Raw genomic sequence first — 22140 nt, forward strand, 5'->3', positions numbered from 1 at the left:
CTTTAACAAATTTATATAAAATATTATATCAAACCTTTTTCAATTCAATTTATAGTAAGCTCACACTTACTTCATACAACTTGTTTTTTAGAGCAGTTCTTTCTTCTATGGTTTTTGAAAGCTCTGACTTATCTATTAAAATAATTTCATTTAGATGTTGTATGTTCTCATTCTTTTGTTTCATTGTCTAGATGATAGAAAATATTTTAATCAAAACCTATGAAGATTGTAGAGTAGTTGTCAATAAAAGTAATATATATATATAAATATATATATATATAAATATATGTGTGTGTGTGTGTGTGTGTGTGTGTGTGCGTGTGTGTGTGTGTATAAACACACACACACACACAAATATATTTGTATATATCTATATATATACACACACACATTTATATAAATATGTGATATGTTAATATATAATTACCTCATAAAAATCATTTTTTAAATTAATTTTTTCTTCATTTGCTTGTGCAAGCTCAGATTTTTCTATAAGTACTACTTCATTAAGATGACGAATTTCTTCATTTTTTTGATTTATTGTCTAAAAAAGGAAATAAAACTAGTAACCAAATTATAACTTTGTCACATGCACTCCCATGATGTTTTTACTTAAATAGGTAATTTGACAGAAAAAAACAAACATTAAAAATCTTTTAACTGAAAATTTCATTCTCTTAAGTAATTTAAAATATATCAAACAAATTATGAACTTCATAATAAAACTTATTTTGCTTAAACCAAAAATAAGTTTTATTATGAAGTAACAATCTAGCAAATTTTGCTCCTTTTCAATTGTCCAACAAGAATATGCCAACATATTCAGGTTCCATTTGCCCTGGTAACAATTTATTATATATATATATATATATATATATATATATATATATATATATATATATATATATATATATATATATATATATATATATATATATATATATATATATATATAACAACTCCCAATTTCCAACTTCCTATGAAATAATTTTTCTATAATTTGAAAATTATTTTATGTTTAGACATTCTTCCTGATGAACCTACTGATGGTGAAACACAGTGTTTAAGTAATCAAAAATTAGATAAGTGTTTTTACTAATTTATTATTGCTCTGTTCTTTTAGAACATTGAGCACTCTATTTGTAGAATACACTAACATAATTTATATATATATATATATATATATATATATATATATATATATATATATATATATATATATATATATATATATATATATATATATATATATATACATATATATAATTAGCTATTTAATACATAAAATCTATAGGTGGTAAGATATCATAAAAACATTTTCATCATTTGACGATAGCATATGCGCTTTTCCGTATAAATTTTGGTGACCAACACTTGTAAGGGTTTACTGAACACATTGAGGTTTGCTATCCGATTTAAATGAACAGTTTCATGAAAAAATCAATTTCTCTTTCAATTGGGCTTTTCTTTTCCACATCATATATGTACACATTTTCTGTAGAGATTGGTTTGATCGTTTTCATATATAACTTTTTTTTACGAAGTGGAGATGAATCATCACTGGTGCTACTAGGCAACAGTGATGATTCATTGGTGTCAAGCTGCCTTTAACTGAAAAGAATTAACTTTCACTGAGAAAGAATGTGCATCACATCACAATATTTCTCAGGACATCTAAAAATTTGTTTGTTCGTTGTGTTTTAAAAGATTTCAGGAAATTTTGGAATGGGCATCAATGAAAAAAGGAAACAGTATAACTGTCATTCCCATTAAAATTAAACCATGCTTTAAGTTCAAGTTGTAGTGAAGATATCATTTTAAATAAATTTAAAGTTCTTTTTGCTATATTAATTTATAGCAACTTCTGAAAAGAACTTAGAAATGCAAAATATCCCTTAGTTGGTTATTTTTGTAACCTTTTTTTAATGGTTTGAAGAATATGACTTTATACATAACTATAGTTAAAACCATTTGATGTAACAGTCAACAAAAAATGTGTTGACCTAGCCTAAAGAAAACAAAAATGCCCACAGCGTAGTTAACATGCAATTAAATGAAGCAGGTCAGAACCTACAAATAAATACACGTTGTTGAATATTCAGTGTTTTGGTCAAGCACCTCAACGAATATTCAGTACCCAGAAAAATCACTATTCATGGAATCTCTTATATTTATATATATATATATATATATATATATATATATATATATATATATATATATATATATATATATATATATATATATATATATATATATATATATATATATATATATACACACACACACATATATATATACATATGATTCTATTTAACGAATATTCAACTAAAGCCCATTTTAAATTAACTCGAACTAATATCTTACATTAGCCAAACTTTGGCTGATATGAGGATATTAGTTCAAGTTAAGGCAATTTGTCTTTATTAAATGCAAAAGTGTATACAATAAGTTTACACCATTTTGCTAGTGTTTCAATGAAAGAAGTTACGGATTGTATTATTGCAGTAAAGTCAAAAGATAACATTCAAAAAAAAGTTTAGCAACACAATGACTTACTTATTATTTGGTAATAAAATTGCAACTTTTATTTAGAAACTTATTAAACTCGAAAATAATTGTTTATGGTTTTAACATGCTTTATCTTTTAACAGTTTCATTATAGTATTATTTCACGTCTGATAACAATCTATTTATTCAGATATAAATACATCAAAAAAGTAAAGAAAATATTAGGCTACAGCTATTTATGCTTTATATGGAATGACATTAGGCTGTAATGACTTTGTTCAAACTGATTATTTAAATAGTTTTTTAAAATATGCAGAAAACTTTAAGCAGTAATTGATAGTTGTAAAAAATATTTTCATCGCAGTTGTGTGATAATTTTTTTTTTTGGAATAAAAAAAACAACAGATAATTAAATAAACTTTTTTCTACTTTTCATTTTTAAAACATTTTTAATTTAAATTTATTTCATTTAAATTCAATTTATTATTAAATATTATTAAATTTAAATTCAATTGAATTTTTTTTTTTTATAACGTGTTCCGTTTTACAATATTTTTTTAAATTTTTAAAATGTCCAAACATGTTAAAGAAAACTTTTTTATCAAATTTAATTTTAGTTACATTTTTATGTTAGTTTTACATTCAACTAATTTGTTTATTTTTAGTTTTTTTTTTTTTTTAAATAAATTAACAATTTATTTTAATTGATTGTTAAAATTATTAATTAATTGTTATTTATTTTATTAATTATTATTATTTATTGTTTCACCTTCAGTTCAACCCTCATATATCCCAACAAGACATGTACCAGAAAAAATCTGTGCGTGTTCTGATGTGGTGTTTACGGAAATCGTGCATCATTTTAAATAGCTAATTGTTTTAAAATGTCATTGTATTAGTGTTATTCAAAATTTAAACAACTCTGTTATCAAAACAATTAGTTTTAATTGAAATGTCATCAAATCAAGATAAGAAGCAAGAAAATATTTTGCATTTTCTAAAGAGTTGCAGATTGCTTTGAAATTATTGCAGAGTGTTTTAAAAATATTTAAGGACACTGGTACAATCAAAAGGAAATCAGGAAGAGGAAGAAAAAAATGTTTTGTTAGACAAGATCTTGGTAAAAAAGTGAAAGATGCCTTAAACAGAAAACCGGAGTATTCTGTTCGAACTTTAGCGAATAAATTTAAGACAAGTGCTTCCACTATACAAAGAGTGAGGAGAAATTGTGGCTATAAATCTTATAAAAAGAAAAAATGTCGCAATTCGTTGTTCAAAACTGCTCTATAAAAAATTGTGTGCCAAAAAATCTTGTTTGATGATTGACAATAAAACTTATTGTGCTGCATATTTCCGATCTCTTCCAGGACACCAATATTGTTTAATTAATTATAAATGCATTGGAATGCAAAAATTCGTTAAAAAAAGTCTTAGTTTAGCAAGCAATTTGTGAATGTGGTGAAAGAAGCTCTTGTTTTGTGACTACGGGAACAATTAACACCAAAATATACATAAAAGAATGCCTCAAGAAACGTCTTTTACCGTTTTTAAGAACACACGCGGGTAAAGCGTTATTTTTGCCCGATTCAGTATCATGCTCTACTCTGGGACAACTTTAAACTGGCTTTGAGAACATAAAATAGATTTCGTTAAAAAACACTGCAATCCACCAAGTTGTCCCGAACTACGTCCTACCAAAAGATATTGGGCTCTTGTCAAAAGAAAACTAAGGTTCAATGTAAAAGAAGCCAAAAACATTTAAGACTTCAAAAATAAATGGATTAGAGCTACCAAGAAAGTTCAGCCGAAGACTGGGCAAAAGCTGATGTTGAGTGTAAAACACAAAGTGTGTGCGTTCTCATGTACAAAACTTCACAAACTTTCTTAAGTGAAATTTAAGAATATAAATATATGTACTATCAAAAAATATATAACATTCAATATCGAAATACATTAGTTAAAAAAGTATCCTTTAAAATGTCCGCGCATTTTTTCTGGTACATGTCTTATATTATAACCTGGTCGGCCATCACATTAGGACCACACATTTTTTTTTACAATTTATTTCAAACAGATTGCTTAAACTCACATATGATAAAATAAATATGATATCATTTTTTGTTACACGCCAAGTTATTTCTATTCTTAGTAACATTTAATAAAACTTTTATTAATTGGCAATTCTGGCTGTCAGCAATCACCTGTCATTGGTGCATATTGGACAATTTAAGGTTATTTTTAGTTGTTAGTTTGATTGAAGTTTTAATGTGATTTATTTAAATTTAAAGCCTCTGTGCTTTATTTATTTAATTTTTTTTTCTTTTAACTTAATAATAATCATTAAATCATTATCTTTAAATAAAGGATTTTATGTTTTTTTTTTCTGTTTATGTAAAGACATAAAAGTCTAGTCATTTTTTAAGTTCTTTATTTAAATTTTCAGCTATGGGAAAAAATGTGATACAACACCAACAAAAATTAGTCAAATCATATGTCTTTTACAAAAGTCAAAATATTCTCAGTGAAAAATTGTACAAATTGTAAAGGTTTCTCACTAAACCGTAATGCGAGTGAGAAAAAAAATTGATACAGGGGAAGAGTTTGGTCCAAGGAGACCACCTTCTAAATGCAAGACAACACCGAGAGCAGACTGTATAATCCAAAATATCTGCCTGGAAAACAGAAAAAAACCACAAAACATATTGACTAAGCTTATCCATGAAGCTGGTATTGTTGTGTCAGATCAGACCATTCACAGAAGACTGAAAAAAAAGGGATTGATGTCCAGTCACGAAACCAAAACTAACTTCACTCACGAAAAAAAAAAGACTGGAGTGGGCTTGAAACTATTGTCACTGGTCTGTTGAGGATTGGGAAAAAGTATTTTTATTTGCATTCATATTCATAAATTATTTTAAAATATTTTATAAATATTATAACTTGAAATAATCATTATTTTAGATTTCCTTCTCAGATGACACAACCTTTCAAGTAATGATGGACAAAACAGCTTTTGTTTGTCACAGAACAAGCGAAAAGTTTCATCCTAACTGCATTGTGGAAACAGTCAAGCATCCAGCTTCAGTAATGACCTGGTCTGTCATTTGTGGACAAGGAGCAGGGCGTCTCTACTAAGTGGTTGGGACAATAAGGCAGGACCAGTATAAAGAAATTATGGAGAATCAGTTGCTTCCCCAAATGGCAGATTGTTCTAAAAATGTCAAAAAAATTCAGAAAAAAATTCAAAAAAATATCAAAAATCTTATATTTATGCAAGATGGTGCAACTTGCCATTCAGCAAAAAGTGTTATGGCTTAATTAAAACAGAAAAACGCTGACATATTGCCATGGCCAGACAACTCACCTGACCTTAACCCCAAAGAAAACATTTGGGAAATAGTAAAGCGAGAGAGGAAAAAAATTTTTTACTAACAAGCAAGATCTTATGGAAGAGATTATCAGGATCTGGCACAATAAACCAGAGTTGACAGAAGCTATAAAAAATCAGTTGCAAGCATGCCACAACGCATCAAAGCAGTTATTGCATATAATGGCGGTTTTACAAAATATTAATACTAATATATATATTTTATATAATTTATTGTAATAACCAATAAATATTCAAAATGTTTAATTTATTTGTTTATTTTTTATCAAGTATAACTTTATAAATAAAAGAACAAGATTTAAATTGCACCATCATTTTCCTTTTGCCTAAAAATTCATTTTTACACGATATTTACAAAAAATTACAACCATCATTTTTCTTTTTGCCTAAAAATTCATTTTTACACGATATTTACAAAATTACATAAATGAATTGGTTGGATAAGAAAAGTTAAAAAATAAAAAATAAATAAAAACCTACTAATAGCAATTCATTGCATCGCAACTCCATTTGTTGATAATCTTTTTTAAACTGTTCTTTCACCTGATGCAGTTCAGACTCCAAATTCATTAAATGATTTTGTTTTGTATCTACCTTTGTTTGCAACTCATTAATTTGATCTTCATATCTATATTGCTGGGTTAATTTGCGATTCTGCTCAGATAAAAGATCAAACTGAATGGTTTCCACCTGCTGCTTTAATTTTCTGTTTTCTTCAAGAATTATATCAAGTTCATTTTTATATTTGGCATGATTTTCCGCTATAACATTATTTAGCTTTATTTCAAATCCTTGATGTTGCTTCTTTAACTCTTCTTCATAAAAATTCTGATTAGCTTTGCGCTCTCCTGCAATTGCATCATCCACTTTTTGTTGACAAAGTTTTCGTTCTGCTTCAATCTCCTCTTCTAACTTTAGTTGATAAATCTTTTGCTCTGTTATGACTTCTTCCTATAACAAAAAGTTTTGTAGTTTCAGTAGAAAAATTCAAAGCAAAAACTTCAACACAAGCAATACCTATTTATAATATAATAATTTTATATAATATTGGTTATTTTACAGTTTTCTTATTAAGGATCAAGTATTATTAAAATGTTAAATGGAAACCATTTTGAGGTGTACTTGTGCTCACCAATAGAAGTATAAAACAAGAAATCCTTAAATCCTGGAATTAATACCTGCAGGTTTTTCTTTAATTTAAAGTAATTTTGTTGTAAAATTTATTAACAGATGTAATAGAAACTTTTTTTTTAGAGTTGTATTTAAAAAAGAAATAGATAAAGGTATTTCTTCTTTAGATACAAATGGTACATTATATTGGTATATCAATTTTTATTTTGAGAATTTTTCAAAACGGAGATTATAAGTAATATAAATGCCATTGTTTATTCTTAAAAAACATTTTTATTTGAGAGCAAGAAAAAAAAGAAATGAAATTTGATTTTTCTCTAAACTTATGTCCTATAAATTTATAGAAAACCTCTTTAAAGAGTTTAGATTTCTCAAATTAGACTTTGTAATGGCTCAGTATTTCTCGGTTAGAAAAAGTTCCAGACAATTAGGCAGGTTCATAATTTTAGGCAACATCTCAACTTTGTTAACATTTTATTATTCAACGGTTGCTCAAGCATAGTGAATAGAAGCTAAATCTGGCCTAAATGTAACAGCTGTGTTGATGAATCAAAGACAAGCAATGTCTTTGGAGGCACTCTATAATCTAATGTTCCACATTTATCTGGAAGTAAAGTACTTAACTTGTATCTTTGCACGGCAGTCTTGTTCAATCTTGTTAAACAAGGTTGGTGCTTTAAAATTTATGGTTAAGAGAGTTTTGAAAAAGAATGTAGAACAAACAACAAGTAGAATTAGCCTCCTTAACTGTCAAAGCATTTGGAAGTTTTATTTAACTAAATAAAAAATTAAAAAAGTAATAAAAAAAATATTTTTAAGCAAATTTATTTTGCATCACATGTTTAATCATTTTTGAAACATTTCCTCACAGAGTAGAGACAATCACTTTTTCCTGTAATTTGTTTAATCACACATTTTATATACATTTCACTATAAAATAATAAACAGCTGCCATATTTGGAATTTTAGGATTTTATCAAATTTACAATCAAATTCATTTTGTTCAACTACTTGTCATCTCAGCTTGGATATTATATGACATAATAGGACTTGAAGCAAGCATTAAAGCAAATTTTTTTTGGATGTGGTGGGTGGTGTTTCATACCTTAGAGCTCTCTCTCTGTCAGAAATAATGAGATTTTGCTTTAATGATTTGGTGATAGCCTGATGAAGTTTTCAATTAGCTGTGGATATGTTTACTTTTTACTTCAAGTTGCATTTTCTTTCAGTAATTATTAATTAAACTATTATAAATTCTATTGGACCTTAACCAGATAAAAAGTTTATTAACCACAGATAGGTAATTTACATGATCAGGTTCTGAAATGTACATGATTTATTTTTAAACAGCAAATGAAACTTTTAATAATAATTTTTAAAATATGAAAATAAAGTTAATTTTTTAATATACAATTATCTTGCTCGAAGCCCAGAGGACCACCATATTTAAAGCGACTACTTACTTTCTTTTTATTTCTCTCAATTGAAACCTCTCTCTCAACATTTTAATTTCAAAAACATGAACTTTGAAAAACAAGGCTGCTGAGCGAAGAAACAAGTTGAACACCATATTTTTAGGGATATAGTTGGTCTGAGCTCTATACCTCTCACATAGAAAGAGAGTACTCTGCCACTCTCCCATATTATGTAGTAGTGGTTATTATGTATTAACAGACTTACTTGTTTTAGTGAATGGATGCATATTTCTTCATTCAACTGCAAGCTTCTATTGTGAAACTCTTGAAGACTTTCATGTAAACGAGCAATCTCTTCATCTTTTTTCTGAAGAATCAAGCAAAAATAACAAAACAAAAAAAATATACATTAAAAAAAAACTTAGACAAAAAAAAACCATAAAGATTACCATAGATATCAATTTTTCTGCTTCTCTTTCTTTGTTAAACAGTTTTTCCAACTCCTTCAGTTGATTACATTGATCATTTAGAGCCTGAGGAAATAATATTAAATAAAAAATATTTCTTAAATAAATAATGTCATATAAACAAAAAATATTGTTAAAAAAATGTTATGTAAACAAAAATGTGTAATAAAAACAAACAAATGAACATAACTTGAATAATATATTTTTTTAATTAAGTTTAAAAAAATTATTATAAAAATTTATAATTATTATTATACTAACTAATATTACTTTTACTATTATTTTTATCAATATTATTATCATTATCATTATTATTTATATATTAATGTCAAAAATAATTAATTTTCACCTTTTCCAACTCAGCAATATGATTACCTAACCAAGCTTTTGTATTGGTCAAAATTGTAACCTACATAAAATAATAAAAGAAACAACATATAATAAACTCATATATCAAGAAGATTTTTAAAATAGTTTTCAAAATTCTTATAGATATATGACTTTATTCCATTGTTATAATATGTTAAATATACAAAAGTAGTTTTCTTTATATAAAACAAAAATGAATGAAAAGGTGCAAGGTTAGCATAGGTTTAATAAATTTATAAAAAAATAATAAAGTAAAATTTTTTAACAATTAAAATTTTTTAAGAACTAAAATGTTAAAACTATTTAAACTTTGCAAAAATCACTTATCAACTTTGTATTAATATTGCCTTGATCATTCAACTTCATAGAAATCATTGCTTTCAGGTAAAACTTATATAGAGAGTTTAAAACTTTACAAAAATAAATAACAAACATAATCTTTTTATTAGATAAATTTATGAACAAATATATAACAGCAATATGCAAATATAAAATAAATAGAATAACATGATAAAATTTACTTAAAATAAAATTTACTTTAAACATTTCAGACTTATAAATAACAAATAACTATTAACTATATTTTTTGTGTGCAAGAATTACTGATATCAATCATTTGTTTTATTGGTTAAAATGATGCTGTTAAAAATTTTGTACAAAAACATATACAAAAAAGTTAAACTACTTTACTCTAATAAAAATAAAAACTTTCTTTCAAGATGTAAAATGACTAAAATTTAAATTAACTTTAATGACTTTTAACTGTCTCTAATTTTACAATTGTTTCATTATTTCATCTGTTTAATGAGGTTTTCTTTTACTTTCCCATAATAGCCAACAAACCCATGAAATCAGATTCAATCTTTTAATTTAGGTAACTAACGTAATTGAATATCTTCCTTTCTATTTCTCGCATCATTAATTTCTTCAATGATGAGTTTTCTTTTTTCTGCTTTTCTAGTAGAAATATTTTCCCTTTTTTTTCATCAAAATACTGCACATATTGAAAATGAGCAATTTTTTATTTATATTTGCTCCCATTCAAATAATGCATTAAAAACTTGTCAAGACACATTTAAAGGCAATTAAACTAGCTGAACTCCTCCTTATTTACTTTGCAACAGATTTTGTAAAGTCTTTAAAATGATCTTTGGCAGAATCAGCAGTTTGGGCAGATATCAACATGGCATATATCAACCAGATGGCCAAAATGATCTAATTCAAATTCTTTTTTTTTTAACTATATTATTTGGGGAAAGATGACTGCATTTCTCACTACCATGCACTTCAAAGGACTTCTCTCTTTCTTGAGAATTTTAACCAGCATAGTTATGCAATCTCCATTAAATTTATCTTTACCACCAAATAATCTTTCGAATGTCGCGCAAAATCCCTAAAGAATTCCAAATTTGCTTGAGAAGGTTGTCCTTATAATGACTTACCAGTTTATTATATGATTTACATTTGGTCTTTTTGTTTTTGCTTGACTTTTCCAGTATAAAAGGACATTAACTTTATTTTAAGAAGCAATTTTTTACCATCGAATACCTGTCAGTTTTGAATAATACTAAGTCTTAAACTTCTAAATTTACTCTTCTAAAAAGGGCGATCTGACTTGAATGATTGCAATAAAATGATAATCTATAACTTACACAGCAATATCTTTTTCAAAAAGGTCTTAGACTAGATACACAAGTACTTTTCTCTGCAAATATCTTAAAAATATCACTGGTAGAAAAAAATAAAGATCATTTTAAAAAGTTCTATTTGGTGATTTTCAATGAAAATTTAGAAATTCCATGACTTTTTCCTTGACCAAATGAAACTCTATGACATTTCCATTATTAGTCACCACCCTCCTTTTTTATTTAAATTTCTATTTGATACTTTAAGTTTAATAAATGGTGATATATTTAAAATTCATTTTATTATTAAATTTGAAATTTACAAAAATGTATTTTATTATTAAATTTGAATTTTATTTTAAATTTGAAATTTACAAAAATGTATGTTTTCTTAAATTTGCATTTTTTGCATGTTAGGCTGAACATTTGCCAAGGTTCGGCTAAACTATTAAAATGTGGTAGTGGTATAGTGGTAGAGCGCTTGCCTCATAAGCAAAAAGTTCCAAATTTGATCCCCACCACATCCCTAGTAGTGTACCACACTTGTTTTAAATGATCATTTTTTGACAAAATTCTGCTCAATTTTATTTTCGCGCACTTTAAGTCTGTGCTGCTGCCTTCTTTGTCAAAGTTTGTGTTTCGGAGTAATAGAGTTGAGAGAGGGTTGTAACCACAATTGTAGTGCCCTTCTCAGCTTTAAGGAGATGAGTTAACACAAAAAAAAAAAAAAAAAAAAATAAAAAGTATGATGATTTGTCAAACACTCAGATTTGATGCATCCCTCTTGAAATCAAGTCCCAGGAAAAAAAAGTTCTATAGAATTTCTAAAAACTTTTGAAACATATGGCCTATAGAAATTCTATAGAATTTTAATAGAATTTCTATTCATTTCTTAGAAACTCCTATAGAACTTTTTTTTCTACATATATTTATATAGAAAAAAAAGTTTTACAGCAATTTCTATAAAAATTAACTGACATTCTATAGAAGTGCTATAGAACTTTTTTTCCTGGAGCGTTGAAATAGTTACTGCACTAAAATGCAGAACTCAATGAAAAATGAATGGCTTCCGATTCTACTTCTTGTTAATTTACTTTGCTTGTCTCTAATGCAACAGTTGAAGACCTTTTTTCACTTATAAATAGTGAAAGCAGACAAAAGAAACTCTCTAAAAAAGAAACGATTTTAAAATTTAATTTGAGTAAGGTAAAGATTCCAATTCATTTGATTAAAGTATAGCTTATGGGCAAATGAAGCAGTGCAAAACACAATCAAAAAAAATGTTACTCAAAAAAATAAAAAGTTTAAAAACATTAATTGGTTCATTGACAAATCAAACAATTAATAGTGCCAAAACACTTATCAATTTCCTATTCTTTTTTAAATAAATAAACTTAGATTAGAAATTTCAACAATCAAATATTGTGTTAAAAGTTTGTGATATTGTCTAATTATTAATGTATCATTTTTGTTAAAAAATAATCATTTGTTTTGAGTGATTCACAAATCATATGCTAAAATAGCTGTGCCCCAGCACAGCTGTTTTAGCATATGAAAAAATGAAGAGCTAACCCTCACAACTTAAAAACGAAGAGTTGACCCTCACAATTTAAAAATGAAGTGCTAACCCTCTTAATTTAAAAATGAAGAGCTAACCCTCACAACTTAAAAACGAAGAGCTAACCCTCACAATTTGAAAATGAAGAGTTGACCCTTGCAATTTGAAAATGAAGAGTTGACCCTCATAATTTAAAAATTAAGACTTAACCCTCACAATTTAAAAATGAAGCGCTAACCCTCACAGCCTAAAAATGAAGAGTTAACCCTCACAATTTGAAAATGAAGAGTTGACCCTTGCAATTTGAAAATGAAAAGTTAACCCTCATAATTTAAAAATGAAGACTTGACCCTCAAAATTTAAAAATAAAGAGCTAAACCTCACAATATACAATGTGAAAAGCAGTTTGGTTGGTTTAATTGATAGCTTTATTTTAATCTTAAAGTGAAGAAAATAAAAAATTTTGAGTTATTGAAAGCTCTTAATAAAATAATTAAAATAAAACTAGCAATATATAAAAAAGGAATATTGTACAAATTTTATCAAAAGTTTTTAATATTGATTTTTTTTTTTTAATATAAATTGGTATATCTTGTGCATTATTTGACTTACAATGTAAACCCCATAATATAATCTTGTATAAACACAAAAAGTGTAATGCAAACTAAGTGAAAATAAACAGAAAATTTGATTGTCACACATACACACACAAACATACAAATATACACAGACATTGAACCATAAGTCACAAGTACACATAAAACCACAAGTCACAAGTACACATAAAACCATAAGTCACAAGTACACATAAAATCATCAACTTTGTTACCTCATCTTTAAGATTTTGTCGTTCAAGTTCATCAGTCAAATATTGTTTTGTTTTAATGTTCATTCGATCTTGAAGATCAGAAAATGCTTGATTTTTATTTGATAGAGCATCTTTTAACTGGTGCACATGATCTAAAAGGGTATTTTTTTGCTGACGTAGCAGCTCCACTGTAGTAAGTAAAGAATCTGTTTCTTTTTGATGAACCTGATTTAAAATGTTATTTAAATATAAAATAATGATATAGATTATCATCATCATCATCATCACATCATCATCATCATCATCATCATCATCATCATCATCATCATCATCATCATCATCATCATCATCATCACCATCATCATCATCATCATCATCATCATCATCATCATCATCATCATCATCATCATCATCATCATCATCATCATCATCAATACAAATAAAAAAATGAATTCAACAGAAAATTATATAAAGTATAGATGAAAAACCTCTTGCAAGAAGCAAAGTTCGTTGGTAATATGTTTTGAATGCTCTTCAATGTTTTCTTTACTGCTGTTACTTATAAAACTCTATATTTAAAAATAAAAAAAATGAAACTTTAAAATAAAAAAATTATGCCAAACAAGAAATAAAGTTGAATCCCATAAAATACATACAGAAAACAAAATGTCACTTTCTTCTTGAGTCTTTTTATTAGAAACATTTTCTTCTTCAAGTGAAACTTCACCTGAAGTAAAAGAAGATTGCAAGTAAATTTTTGGTACTTGATCACTGTCATCATCTGAATTTTGGTTGGATGATTCAAAAAGATTTTTTGTTTCTTCCAATATTACATTTTCGGTGTTAACAGTGTTTGAGGCGCAAGAAGACTTATTTGGTATATCCTCGAACTCTGGAAGTTTTTTGAAAGTTACAGGTGATTGTTGTTTGAAGTGAAATGTAGATGGCGGAATGACAGTTTGCGATTTTTCTATATCTTTCATTTGGACTTCTTCTTGACTGCAATTTCTTTTAAACTGAAATTCATTTTCTTTATTGTTGTGATTACTTAATGAACTATAAGGCCTTGAATTCCATGCATTGGCAGACCCTGTTCTATTTATTGGAGAACTTAGCCCACAGATGCTGTCATATGATAAAGGACGTGATGGTAAAATTCGATTTTCATACAGATCATTAAGTTTAGTTGCATCAGCTGTCGCTGAAAAATTGTTATGCAACTTTAATGAATAACGATCAATAATTTCCCTTGAAGTAGGAGATAAGAATTTTTCAGTTCTTTTGTTTGCAGCTAAACCATTATTTAAAACAATATTTAATGACATGAATTTAATAAGATCACTATTTTACTTAATTATTTTCATAATTAAAATAATTATAATATTTAATTATAGTTATAAAATAATAATAATAATAATTATTATTATAATTAAATATTATGATTTAATAATTATAATAATTATAAAACCAAAAGAAATTAAAAGAATAAAAGAAAAGAATCAAAAATGAAATTAAAAAGTGAATGTTTTTGAAAAATGACTGAATTTAGATGTGGTAAGGTTTAAAAAAATATATAAATAAATTAAATTATTTAAATTTTAAATTTAAATGATTTTTAAAAATTAAATGATTTTACAAATTTGAGTAATAAATTAGAAAAATTAGAAGAAAAAAATTAGAAAAAAAAACAAATAAAAATACTTACAACTTAAGTTTGATTTATCTTTTTGCCTAAAATAAATTCATAATTTTTATGTGAAACTTTATAAACATTTACTTTTTTCAAAATAAAACTAAATAATATGAACATATGAACATTATTCTTTTTTTTTGAAATTCTCAAAAATAACCTTATGAACATTTACTTCACATACAAATTTACCAACAAAAAAAAACTAAAATAATAAATAATGAAACTAATGAAAAAGACAACAAAACTTAAAAAAAGGCTTCAAATAACTTATTCAAGTTACGGAATTACTCAGATCAAGGTATGTAATTTGTTTAAGAAAATTAGAAAACTTTTACCATCTGTGATTTTTTTTTGTTAAATATTTAACAAAAAAAAATCACAGATGGGAACAATTGGTATAAATAAGTGATCCTCTATTGTTGATATTAAATGCCAATTAAGTAACATAACACTATCCATCCCATATATCAAAAGATATAAAAAGATAAGTTTGAAACTTATTTAAATTATCTTTTTTACATTTGATTTTTATACTTTTATACTCAACATGTGATTATTTTCAATGACCTCTACGCACAAACTAAGTCTCCTGTTCCACTAAGAACTTGCTCTGCTGATAAACTTGTTACTGAAAGTTGTCTTGCAACATACTATAAAATTAAAAACAAGTGAATTGATTTTCATTATTTTATTTTCTTTAAAATTTTTCAAAATTTGAAATTTTTTTCTGCAATTCAATTTATAGATTAGACTAAACAGTTTGTTCAGTATTATTTTGTTCAAGCGCTTAGCTAGGAAAAAAAGAATAAAAAACAAACAGGAAAGCTAAAATTTTTCATCAAAATGAGTATTATTATTCAACTCTTTATCAGACAATTTAAAATCTTCATTAAAATTAGCTCCAATTTTAAATGCATAATTTTTTTTTTTTTTTAAATAGATTTACTTCCAAGGCTGCAAGCAACCATTATTTATGTTATATGTTAACAGAAGAAGAAAGATAAAGAGCAAAAAATGATTGACAGAAAATGATTGACAGAAGTCTAAAATAAACTGTATGGTTGGCATGAAGACAGGAGAGAATTGCAAAAAGATTGATGTTTGAGGGAAAAAACTAGATTGTTTTCTTTACTAGAACAAAAATCGCAATATTTAAGTTTAGTTGATAGAAGAGACAAAAGACTGTTAAAACAAGAGTCAACTCATGAGCTTATAACTCAGTCATCATGCCAAGAGACAAAGAATATAAAAGAATTAAATTTTTTATTTTTGAAAAAAACACTAACATTAAATTTTCAGAAAATACTAGAAAATAGTTAATAGGTGGAGGTATAGATAAAGGACTGGAAACAATGATTGAAAATAGACAAGAACGACATCAAAAAATGCTTGTTATGACAAATGATATCTACATTAGTCATAATTGGCATTATAATGTCGAGGACAATTATTTATCAAATTTAGAACCCTCTATAATGATTAAGAACCCTGCCATGTATTGTATAATAACTTATTGAATAAACTGCAAATGCACTTTTTCATTTTTATTTTTCATTTTCATTATACTATTGTAGGTCTTTTAAATCTGACATTGATAGTAGCTAATACAGGTTATAATTATGATGAGAATGGATCACAACACAAACACATTAGGTCATCCAGATCATATTTTAAAAATCTAGAAAATTGTTTGGGTAAAATATCCCGAATGTCTTTTGCTTTATTTTGCTTTTAGCTGAGTTGTTTCTAAATTTTTTTATAAACTTTTCTTAATTTTATGAGTGCTGAGTGAAAAAGCTAAAAAAAGAAATATATTACAAAAATATATACCTATCCACAAAAAATAAAATTTGAGAAAGTATGTGGAACTCTGGAAATAATAATCCCAAAAACAACACTACAAAAAAATAACAATAATAATAACAATAATTTACAACCGATGCATTGATCTAATTTAATCCTTTTCAATAAGGAAACCAGTCAAGCTGTCCTAATTACAGCTTCAACTCCTCTCAGTGCGAGGAGTGTTACAAGCTATCGACTGTGTATGTTGATACAGGAAACAACCGTGTAAAGTGGGTAAAAGTGTGCAATATTGAGAATTCTATATCAGAAACCTTTATTGCGGCTATTATGGCAACACCATATAAATGAAATACGTGTTAACATATTTACAAGACAATCAAAGGAGAAAAAAGATCACAAAAAGAATTAAACTCAAACTTTAAGAAGAACTTTGAAAAAATATTTGACAAGAATACTATCATAAAATATTTGACAAGAATACTATCATAAAATATTTGACAAGAATACTATCATAAAATATTTGACAAGAATACTATCATAAAATATTTGACAAGAATACTATCATAAAATATTTGACAAGAATACTATCATAAAATATTTGACAAGAATACTATCATAAAATATTTGACAAGAATACTATCATAAAATATTTGACAAGAATACTATCATAAATATTATCAAATCTTTTTCTTGATGTTGAGTTTTTTCCCTAAGAAGATTACAGGCATTGTGAAATACTTAACTTACTTGTATAAAATTCAGTCTGACAAGCTAAAAAACCTTTAGGATTCATCAACTAGGTTACCCCCATAAAGCTAGATTCATAGCAGATCTTTTGTATCACATAGCTTTGGAATTAAAATCACCAGTCATGACTTATTTAAATCAAGAGGAGCAGACTCTAGTCTCTTTAACTCTTTATGACTATTATATCTCTTTATGATTACTATATATTTTATGCAGATTTAAATATCAGTATTCAATTAAGGCAACAAAAATGATAAAAGAGGAATGAGACATGTTACTAATAAAGTATAAAATCTCATTTCTGGTATCTTTCACCTAAAACTCTAATCATGGCTCTTGCTAATCCAGACCTTTAAATGAAGAAATTCAAATGAAGTTTTACATTTTGAAGGCACTGTTGAAGCACAAGGTTCCTAACATCAGTAAAATTATTAAAGAGAATTCATTTCCTGTTTTAGTAGATAAAATCTCTTACAAGAAAAAACCTCTTACAAGAAATTTTTATTTTTTATCAAACACTTCAGTATCACAAACATTTGTGCTAAAAGGAGCATTTGACTTTAGCATGTTTGTGAACTTTTTAAACTCTAAGGATACAAGACAAAACATTTTGCTGGTTGTTTGACAAAATCAAAGACAGATTTCAAAGAATATTTATCAGAAAAACTTTGTTTAGTTAAAATAAATATAGTTATTTGAAATACAAATATGAGAGAAGTTAATAAAACTAACAATACAAATCAATAATAATAAAAATTAATCGATTTATATATATTTGTTATTATATATTACCAAAAAACAATAACTATTTAATTTTTTTTGAAAAACTACAATATAAACTTGTATAAAGATGTAGAACAGGTATTTACAGATATGAATTTTTTAAAAACAGTTAAAAAAGAACAGAAAAATAGTCACTCTAATATGCATATATATATATATATATATATATATATATATATATATATATATATATATATATATATATATATATATATATATATATATTTTAATGTATATATACACACACACACATCACAAAGAAATGTTTAAACTAAATTGAAACGTTTAAAATGAAACTTACAATGCATTAGATCCAGCAAGTAGGCGTTTAAGTATCTCTTGGCCTTCTTTTACTTTTTCATCCATTTTATCTACTTGACAAAAATAAAATCATTGCTTATATATAATTTTTTTGATATAAAATTTAAAAACTATTAAAATCAAAATGCTCAATCAAATTGTAAGCAAAATGATGGCAATAATTTGAACTTCAAATTTACCAAATGAAACAGATAGTATAACACTGTCATTCACGTAATAAACATCACCAGAACGACTTCTTGGCGTTTTTTCTTCAAAACTTTTAGATCTAAGATGACCACTTGCAATATTTCTGGGCCTTTGCAAAGGCTTCACAGAGCTCATATTAGGTTTTTTGTCTAAGAAATAGCTGGAAACAACATTATTTAAAGTTTTGTTTATAACATTGCTTGAGCTCATTACTTCAGTCTCAAAATCGCTGACATCGACATTACAAGGTGTATTTATCAAATAATCAGTATCGTCACTACTAACACTATCATTATCTGAATTATGACAGTTCCAATTGTAGTAATTCATAATATATAAAATCTAAAAAATTACAGCAATTTTTATTATGGCACATAATTTTGTACTTTTTTTTTTCAAAATAAGTTTAGGTTGTCTTTTTAAAACAAGATTTTGAATAAATTTTTGTTTATAAAAATAAATATCAAAAAAAACAATTAGTAAAAATCATAAGATATGCTGTGTTAAAAAAAAAACATTAAAATTTTAGAAAAACAAAGAAAACTAAATTTAATATATATATATATATATATATATATATATATATATATATATATATATATATACAACCCTTAGATGTTGTCCGAAAGTTTTTTCGATATTTTGTTGACAAAAAGTAAAAATTAAAATGCAAGACCGGAATTTTTTTTTTTTTAATAATGATAGACTGCCTGCCCCAACCAAACCCTTAGTCGATGTAGCAGCACTCCCTTGCGGGTCAGGCTATTTGTCAGTCGATATAGCAGCACTCCCTTGCGAGTCAGGCTATTTGTCAGTCGATGTAGCAGCACTCCCTTGCGAGTCAGGCTATTTGTCAGTCGATGTAGCAGCACTCCCTTGCGAGTCAGGCTATAAGATAGTCGATGTAGCAACACTCCGCGCATGATTTACAGTAAAAAAAATAAAAATAAAAACATTTTATTAAAAAAAATAAAAATAAAAACATTTTATTAAAAAAAATAAAAAAAAAACATTGTTTATATTGTTAAAAACATTCACAATGTTTTTAAAACATTCTGGTCAATTAAATTTGCGTTTTTGTGGTTTTTTTAAAAAACGATTAATTTGTAATTAAATTAATGGTTTTTACTTTCGTCCAACACGGAAATGTTGGACGAAAGTTAAAAGTAATTAAAAGTGACGTATATGTTGGCGTAAGAATCACTTTTTTCCTTCCGCTCTTCCCAAAGCCAACAAACTATAGATCTATATATATATATATATATATATATATACATATTTAAATATACACACATATGTATATAGTCTTATATATATGTAAATATATCTTACTTGAAATATATTAACTTATTTAATACTATTTCTAGCTAAAATTTTAATTTACTATTTTAAAAAAAAACAACCAAGCAACATATTTCAGAAAATCATTCCCAAATAATCCAACTTTACTATTTATTAATATTACAGGCATAAATACTTAATAATCCTAATATTGCACAAATAATTCATTGTGGTAATAAATATATTTATAAATGCTTATCAGCAGGCATTAATTATTAACAGCTGTGTGTATGAAGTAAAATAAGCAGAATAATGTTTTTATTAAATGCTCTTCTTGTTTTATAAGAGAATTTAAATAAATATATTTTACAAAATATTATTTATATTATTAATGTTTGTTTCTTATTTATTTTTTTATTTTTTTTCTATCTTTACTTTTATTTTCTTGTTTTAACTATTTAATCATTTAAAAATACTTTAATTTAAAGAAAGAAAAAAAAAATCATATTTAATAAAAGTAAAAATGAGACAAACTCAAAATAATCTATTATATTTAAAAAAATATTCCAATATTTTTTTAAAAAGGCACATTAACCCAATAAATGGCAGATTTATATTTGTGTCAAAAGGCACTAGTGCCAATAAATGAGTGTTTTCCACCAAACATCTACTAGCCTCGACTCACAAAACATCAACTAGCCCTGACCTAATATATTTACTCACAACTTAATTATATTAATAAATATTTTTATCTTATATTCTTTATCTTACTTTTAGCTCTCAACTCTTTTTCGTATGTAAATTAAATTTTAAATTTATGCTTCTTATTTCAAGATTCTATAATCATTCAACTGTTTGTTTTCTTAAAGAAAAAAGAAAAATGTTTTTTTCTTATAATTTTATAGAATATCAAAAAATTTTAAATTGTTTCTGAAAAAACAGTAAAATGTAGTAAAATGTCAGTATATCTCAGTAGAATGTCTTCAAAAGGTTTACAGCTATATATACTTATTCTTGATATATAAACTTATTGATTATATATTTTCATATAATACTTATATAGTTATATATTATATATTTTTACAATATTTATGTTTGAGTGTGTTTATTACACAGTTGATTTTTTTAAACTTCTGTACAGTCAACTTTAAATAAAGTTTTAAATAGAATTTACTTTTACAAAAATTTTATTTAAAACTACTAAGAATTAAAGTAAATATCAATTATATTTGTCAATAGAAATTCAAAAAAAAAAAAAAAAGAAAAAAAAAAGTATGCTAAGAACTAGCCATCAAAAAAAATTTGTTTTCACTTACAATCATAAAACCTTCAAGTATGCACAGTTCATAAGGTGTATAAGATATGAGTATTTGGAGACAAAAAAAAAAAGAATTTTAAAATTTAATAACCGGTATCAAACAACAGGTAAATAATAAATAAGCTACTTTTCATTTAGAATTCAAAAATCTTCAATATTGCTAACAAAGTTGAGGGTGCTATAAAATAAAGTAAATTTTTTTCAGAAATAAAAATTAAAAAAAAAAAAAAAGATAAAAATAAAGGTCCACAAAAATAATTATGATATTAAACATTAACATATCCTTTTTGATGATATATCTGATATTATAAAAATAAGTTATATCTGATATAATTAAATGTTATATCTGATATCATAAAAATATGTTATATCTGATATCATGATGTCTTTAAACAGAATATTACAAAATGACTGTTTTTTGCTATGTAAAAAAAGAAACCTTTATTATAAAAGCTAAACCTTTGATGTGCTTACAACATTACAAAATTACAACATGTACAAGATATAACAAAAAATAAAATTAGAAAGCAAAATATTATTTTACAATATTTATTCCAACAACAATTTTATTAGCAATACTTCAGTAAGTATTTTTAGTATTTAAGTAGAATTGCAATATGGTTTACCAAGAAATAATTTTCAAAAAAGAGCCATTATTTCAAAAAACATCTTTATTTTTATATTTAGACCATCTTTATTTTGATCTTTAATTTATTATTAAAACACTATC

The 22140-nt window shown here is 25.5% G+C and overlaps 1 protein-coding gene across 2 annotated transcripts in view; it reads right to left on the reverse strand.

Annotated features, from left to right (window-relative positions):
* LOC101235757 (uncharacterized) overlaps window positions 1-21588 on the reverse strand; it is a 33822-nt gene extending 12234 nt beyond the window's left edge. Inside the window, exons 1-13 of one of the 2 annotated variants that reach the window (XM_065807748.1) lie at window positions 21409-21588; window positions 18802-19153; window positions 18603-18672; window positions 14978-15003; window positions 13929-14563; window positions 13761-13841; window positions 13294-13497; window positions 9262-9321; window positions 8895-8978; window positions 8711-8812; window positions 6380-6850; window positions 428-544; window positions 71-187 (exon numbers count right to left, since the gene is read on the reverse strand). In XM_065807748.1, coding sequence (XP_065663820.1) covers window positions 71-187; window positions 428-544; window positions 6380-6850; window positions 8711-8812; window positions 8895-8978; window positions 9262-9321; window positions 13294-13497; window positions 13761-13841; window positions 13929-14563; window positions 14978-15003; window positions 18603-18672; window positions 18802-19153; window positions 21409-21414 — 2325 coding nt within the window. In that variant the 5' untranslated portion in view covers window positions 21415-21588. Of the gene's footprint in view, window positions 1-70; window positions 188-427; window positions 545-6379; window positions 6851-8710; window positions 8813-8894; window positions 8979-9261; window positions 9322-13293; window positions 13498-13760; window positions 13842-13928; window positions 14564-14977; window positions 15004-18602; window positions 18676-18801; window positions 19154-21408 lie in introns of both variants that reach the window. The other variant, XM_065807747.1, reaches the window with a different exon arrangement.
* Between the last annotated feature and the right edge of the window lie 552 nt (window positions 21589-22140).

The sequence above is a fragment of the Hydra vulgaris genome, chromosome 10 (genome assembly GCF_038396675.1).
Source record: "Hydra vulgaris chromosome 10, alternate assembly HydraT2T_AEP".
Lineage (NCBI taxonomy): Eukaryota > Metazoa > Cnidaria > Hydrozoa > Anthoathecata > Hydridae > Hydra > Hydra vulgaris.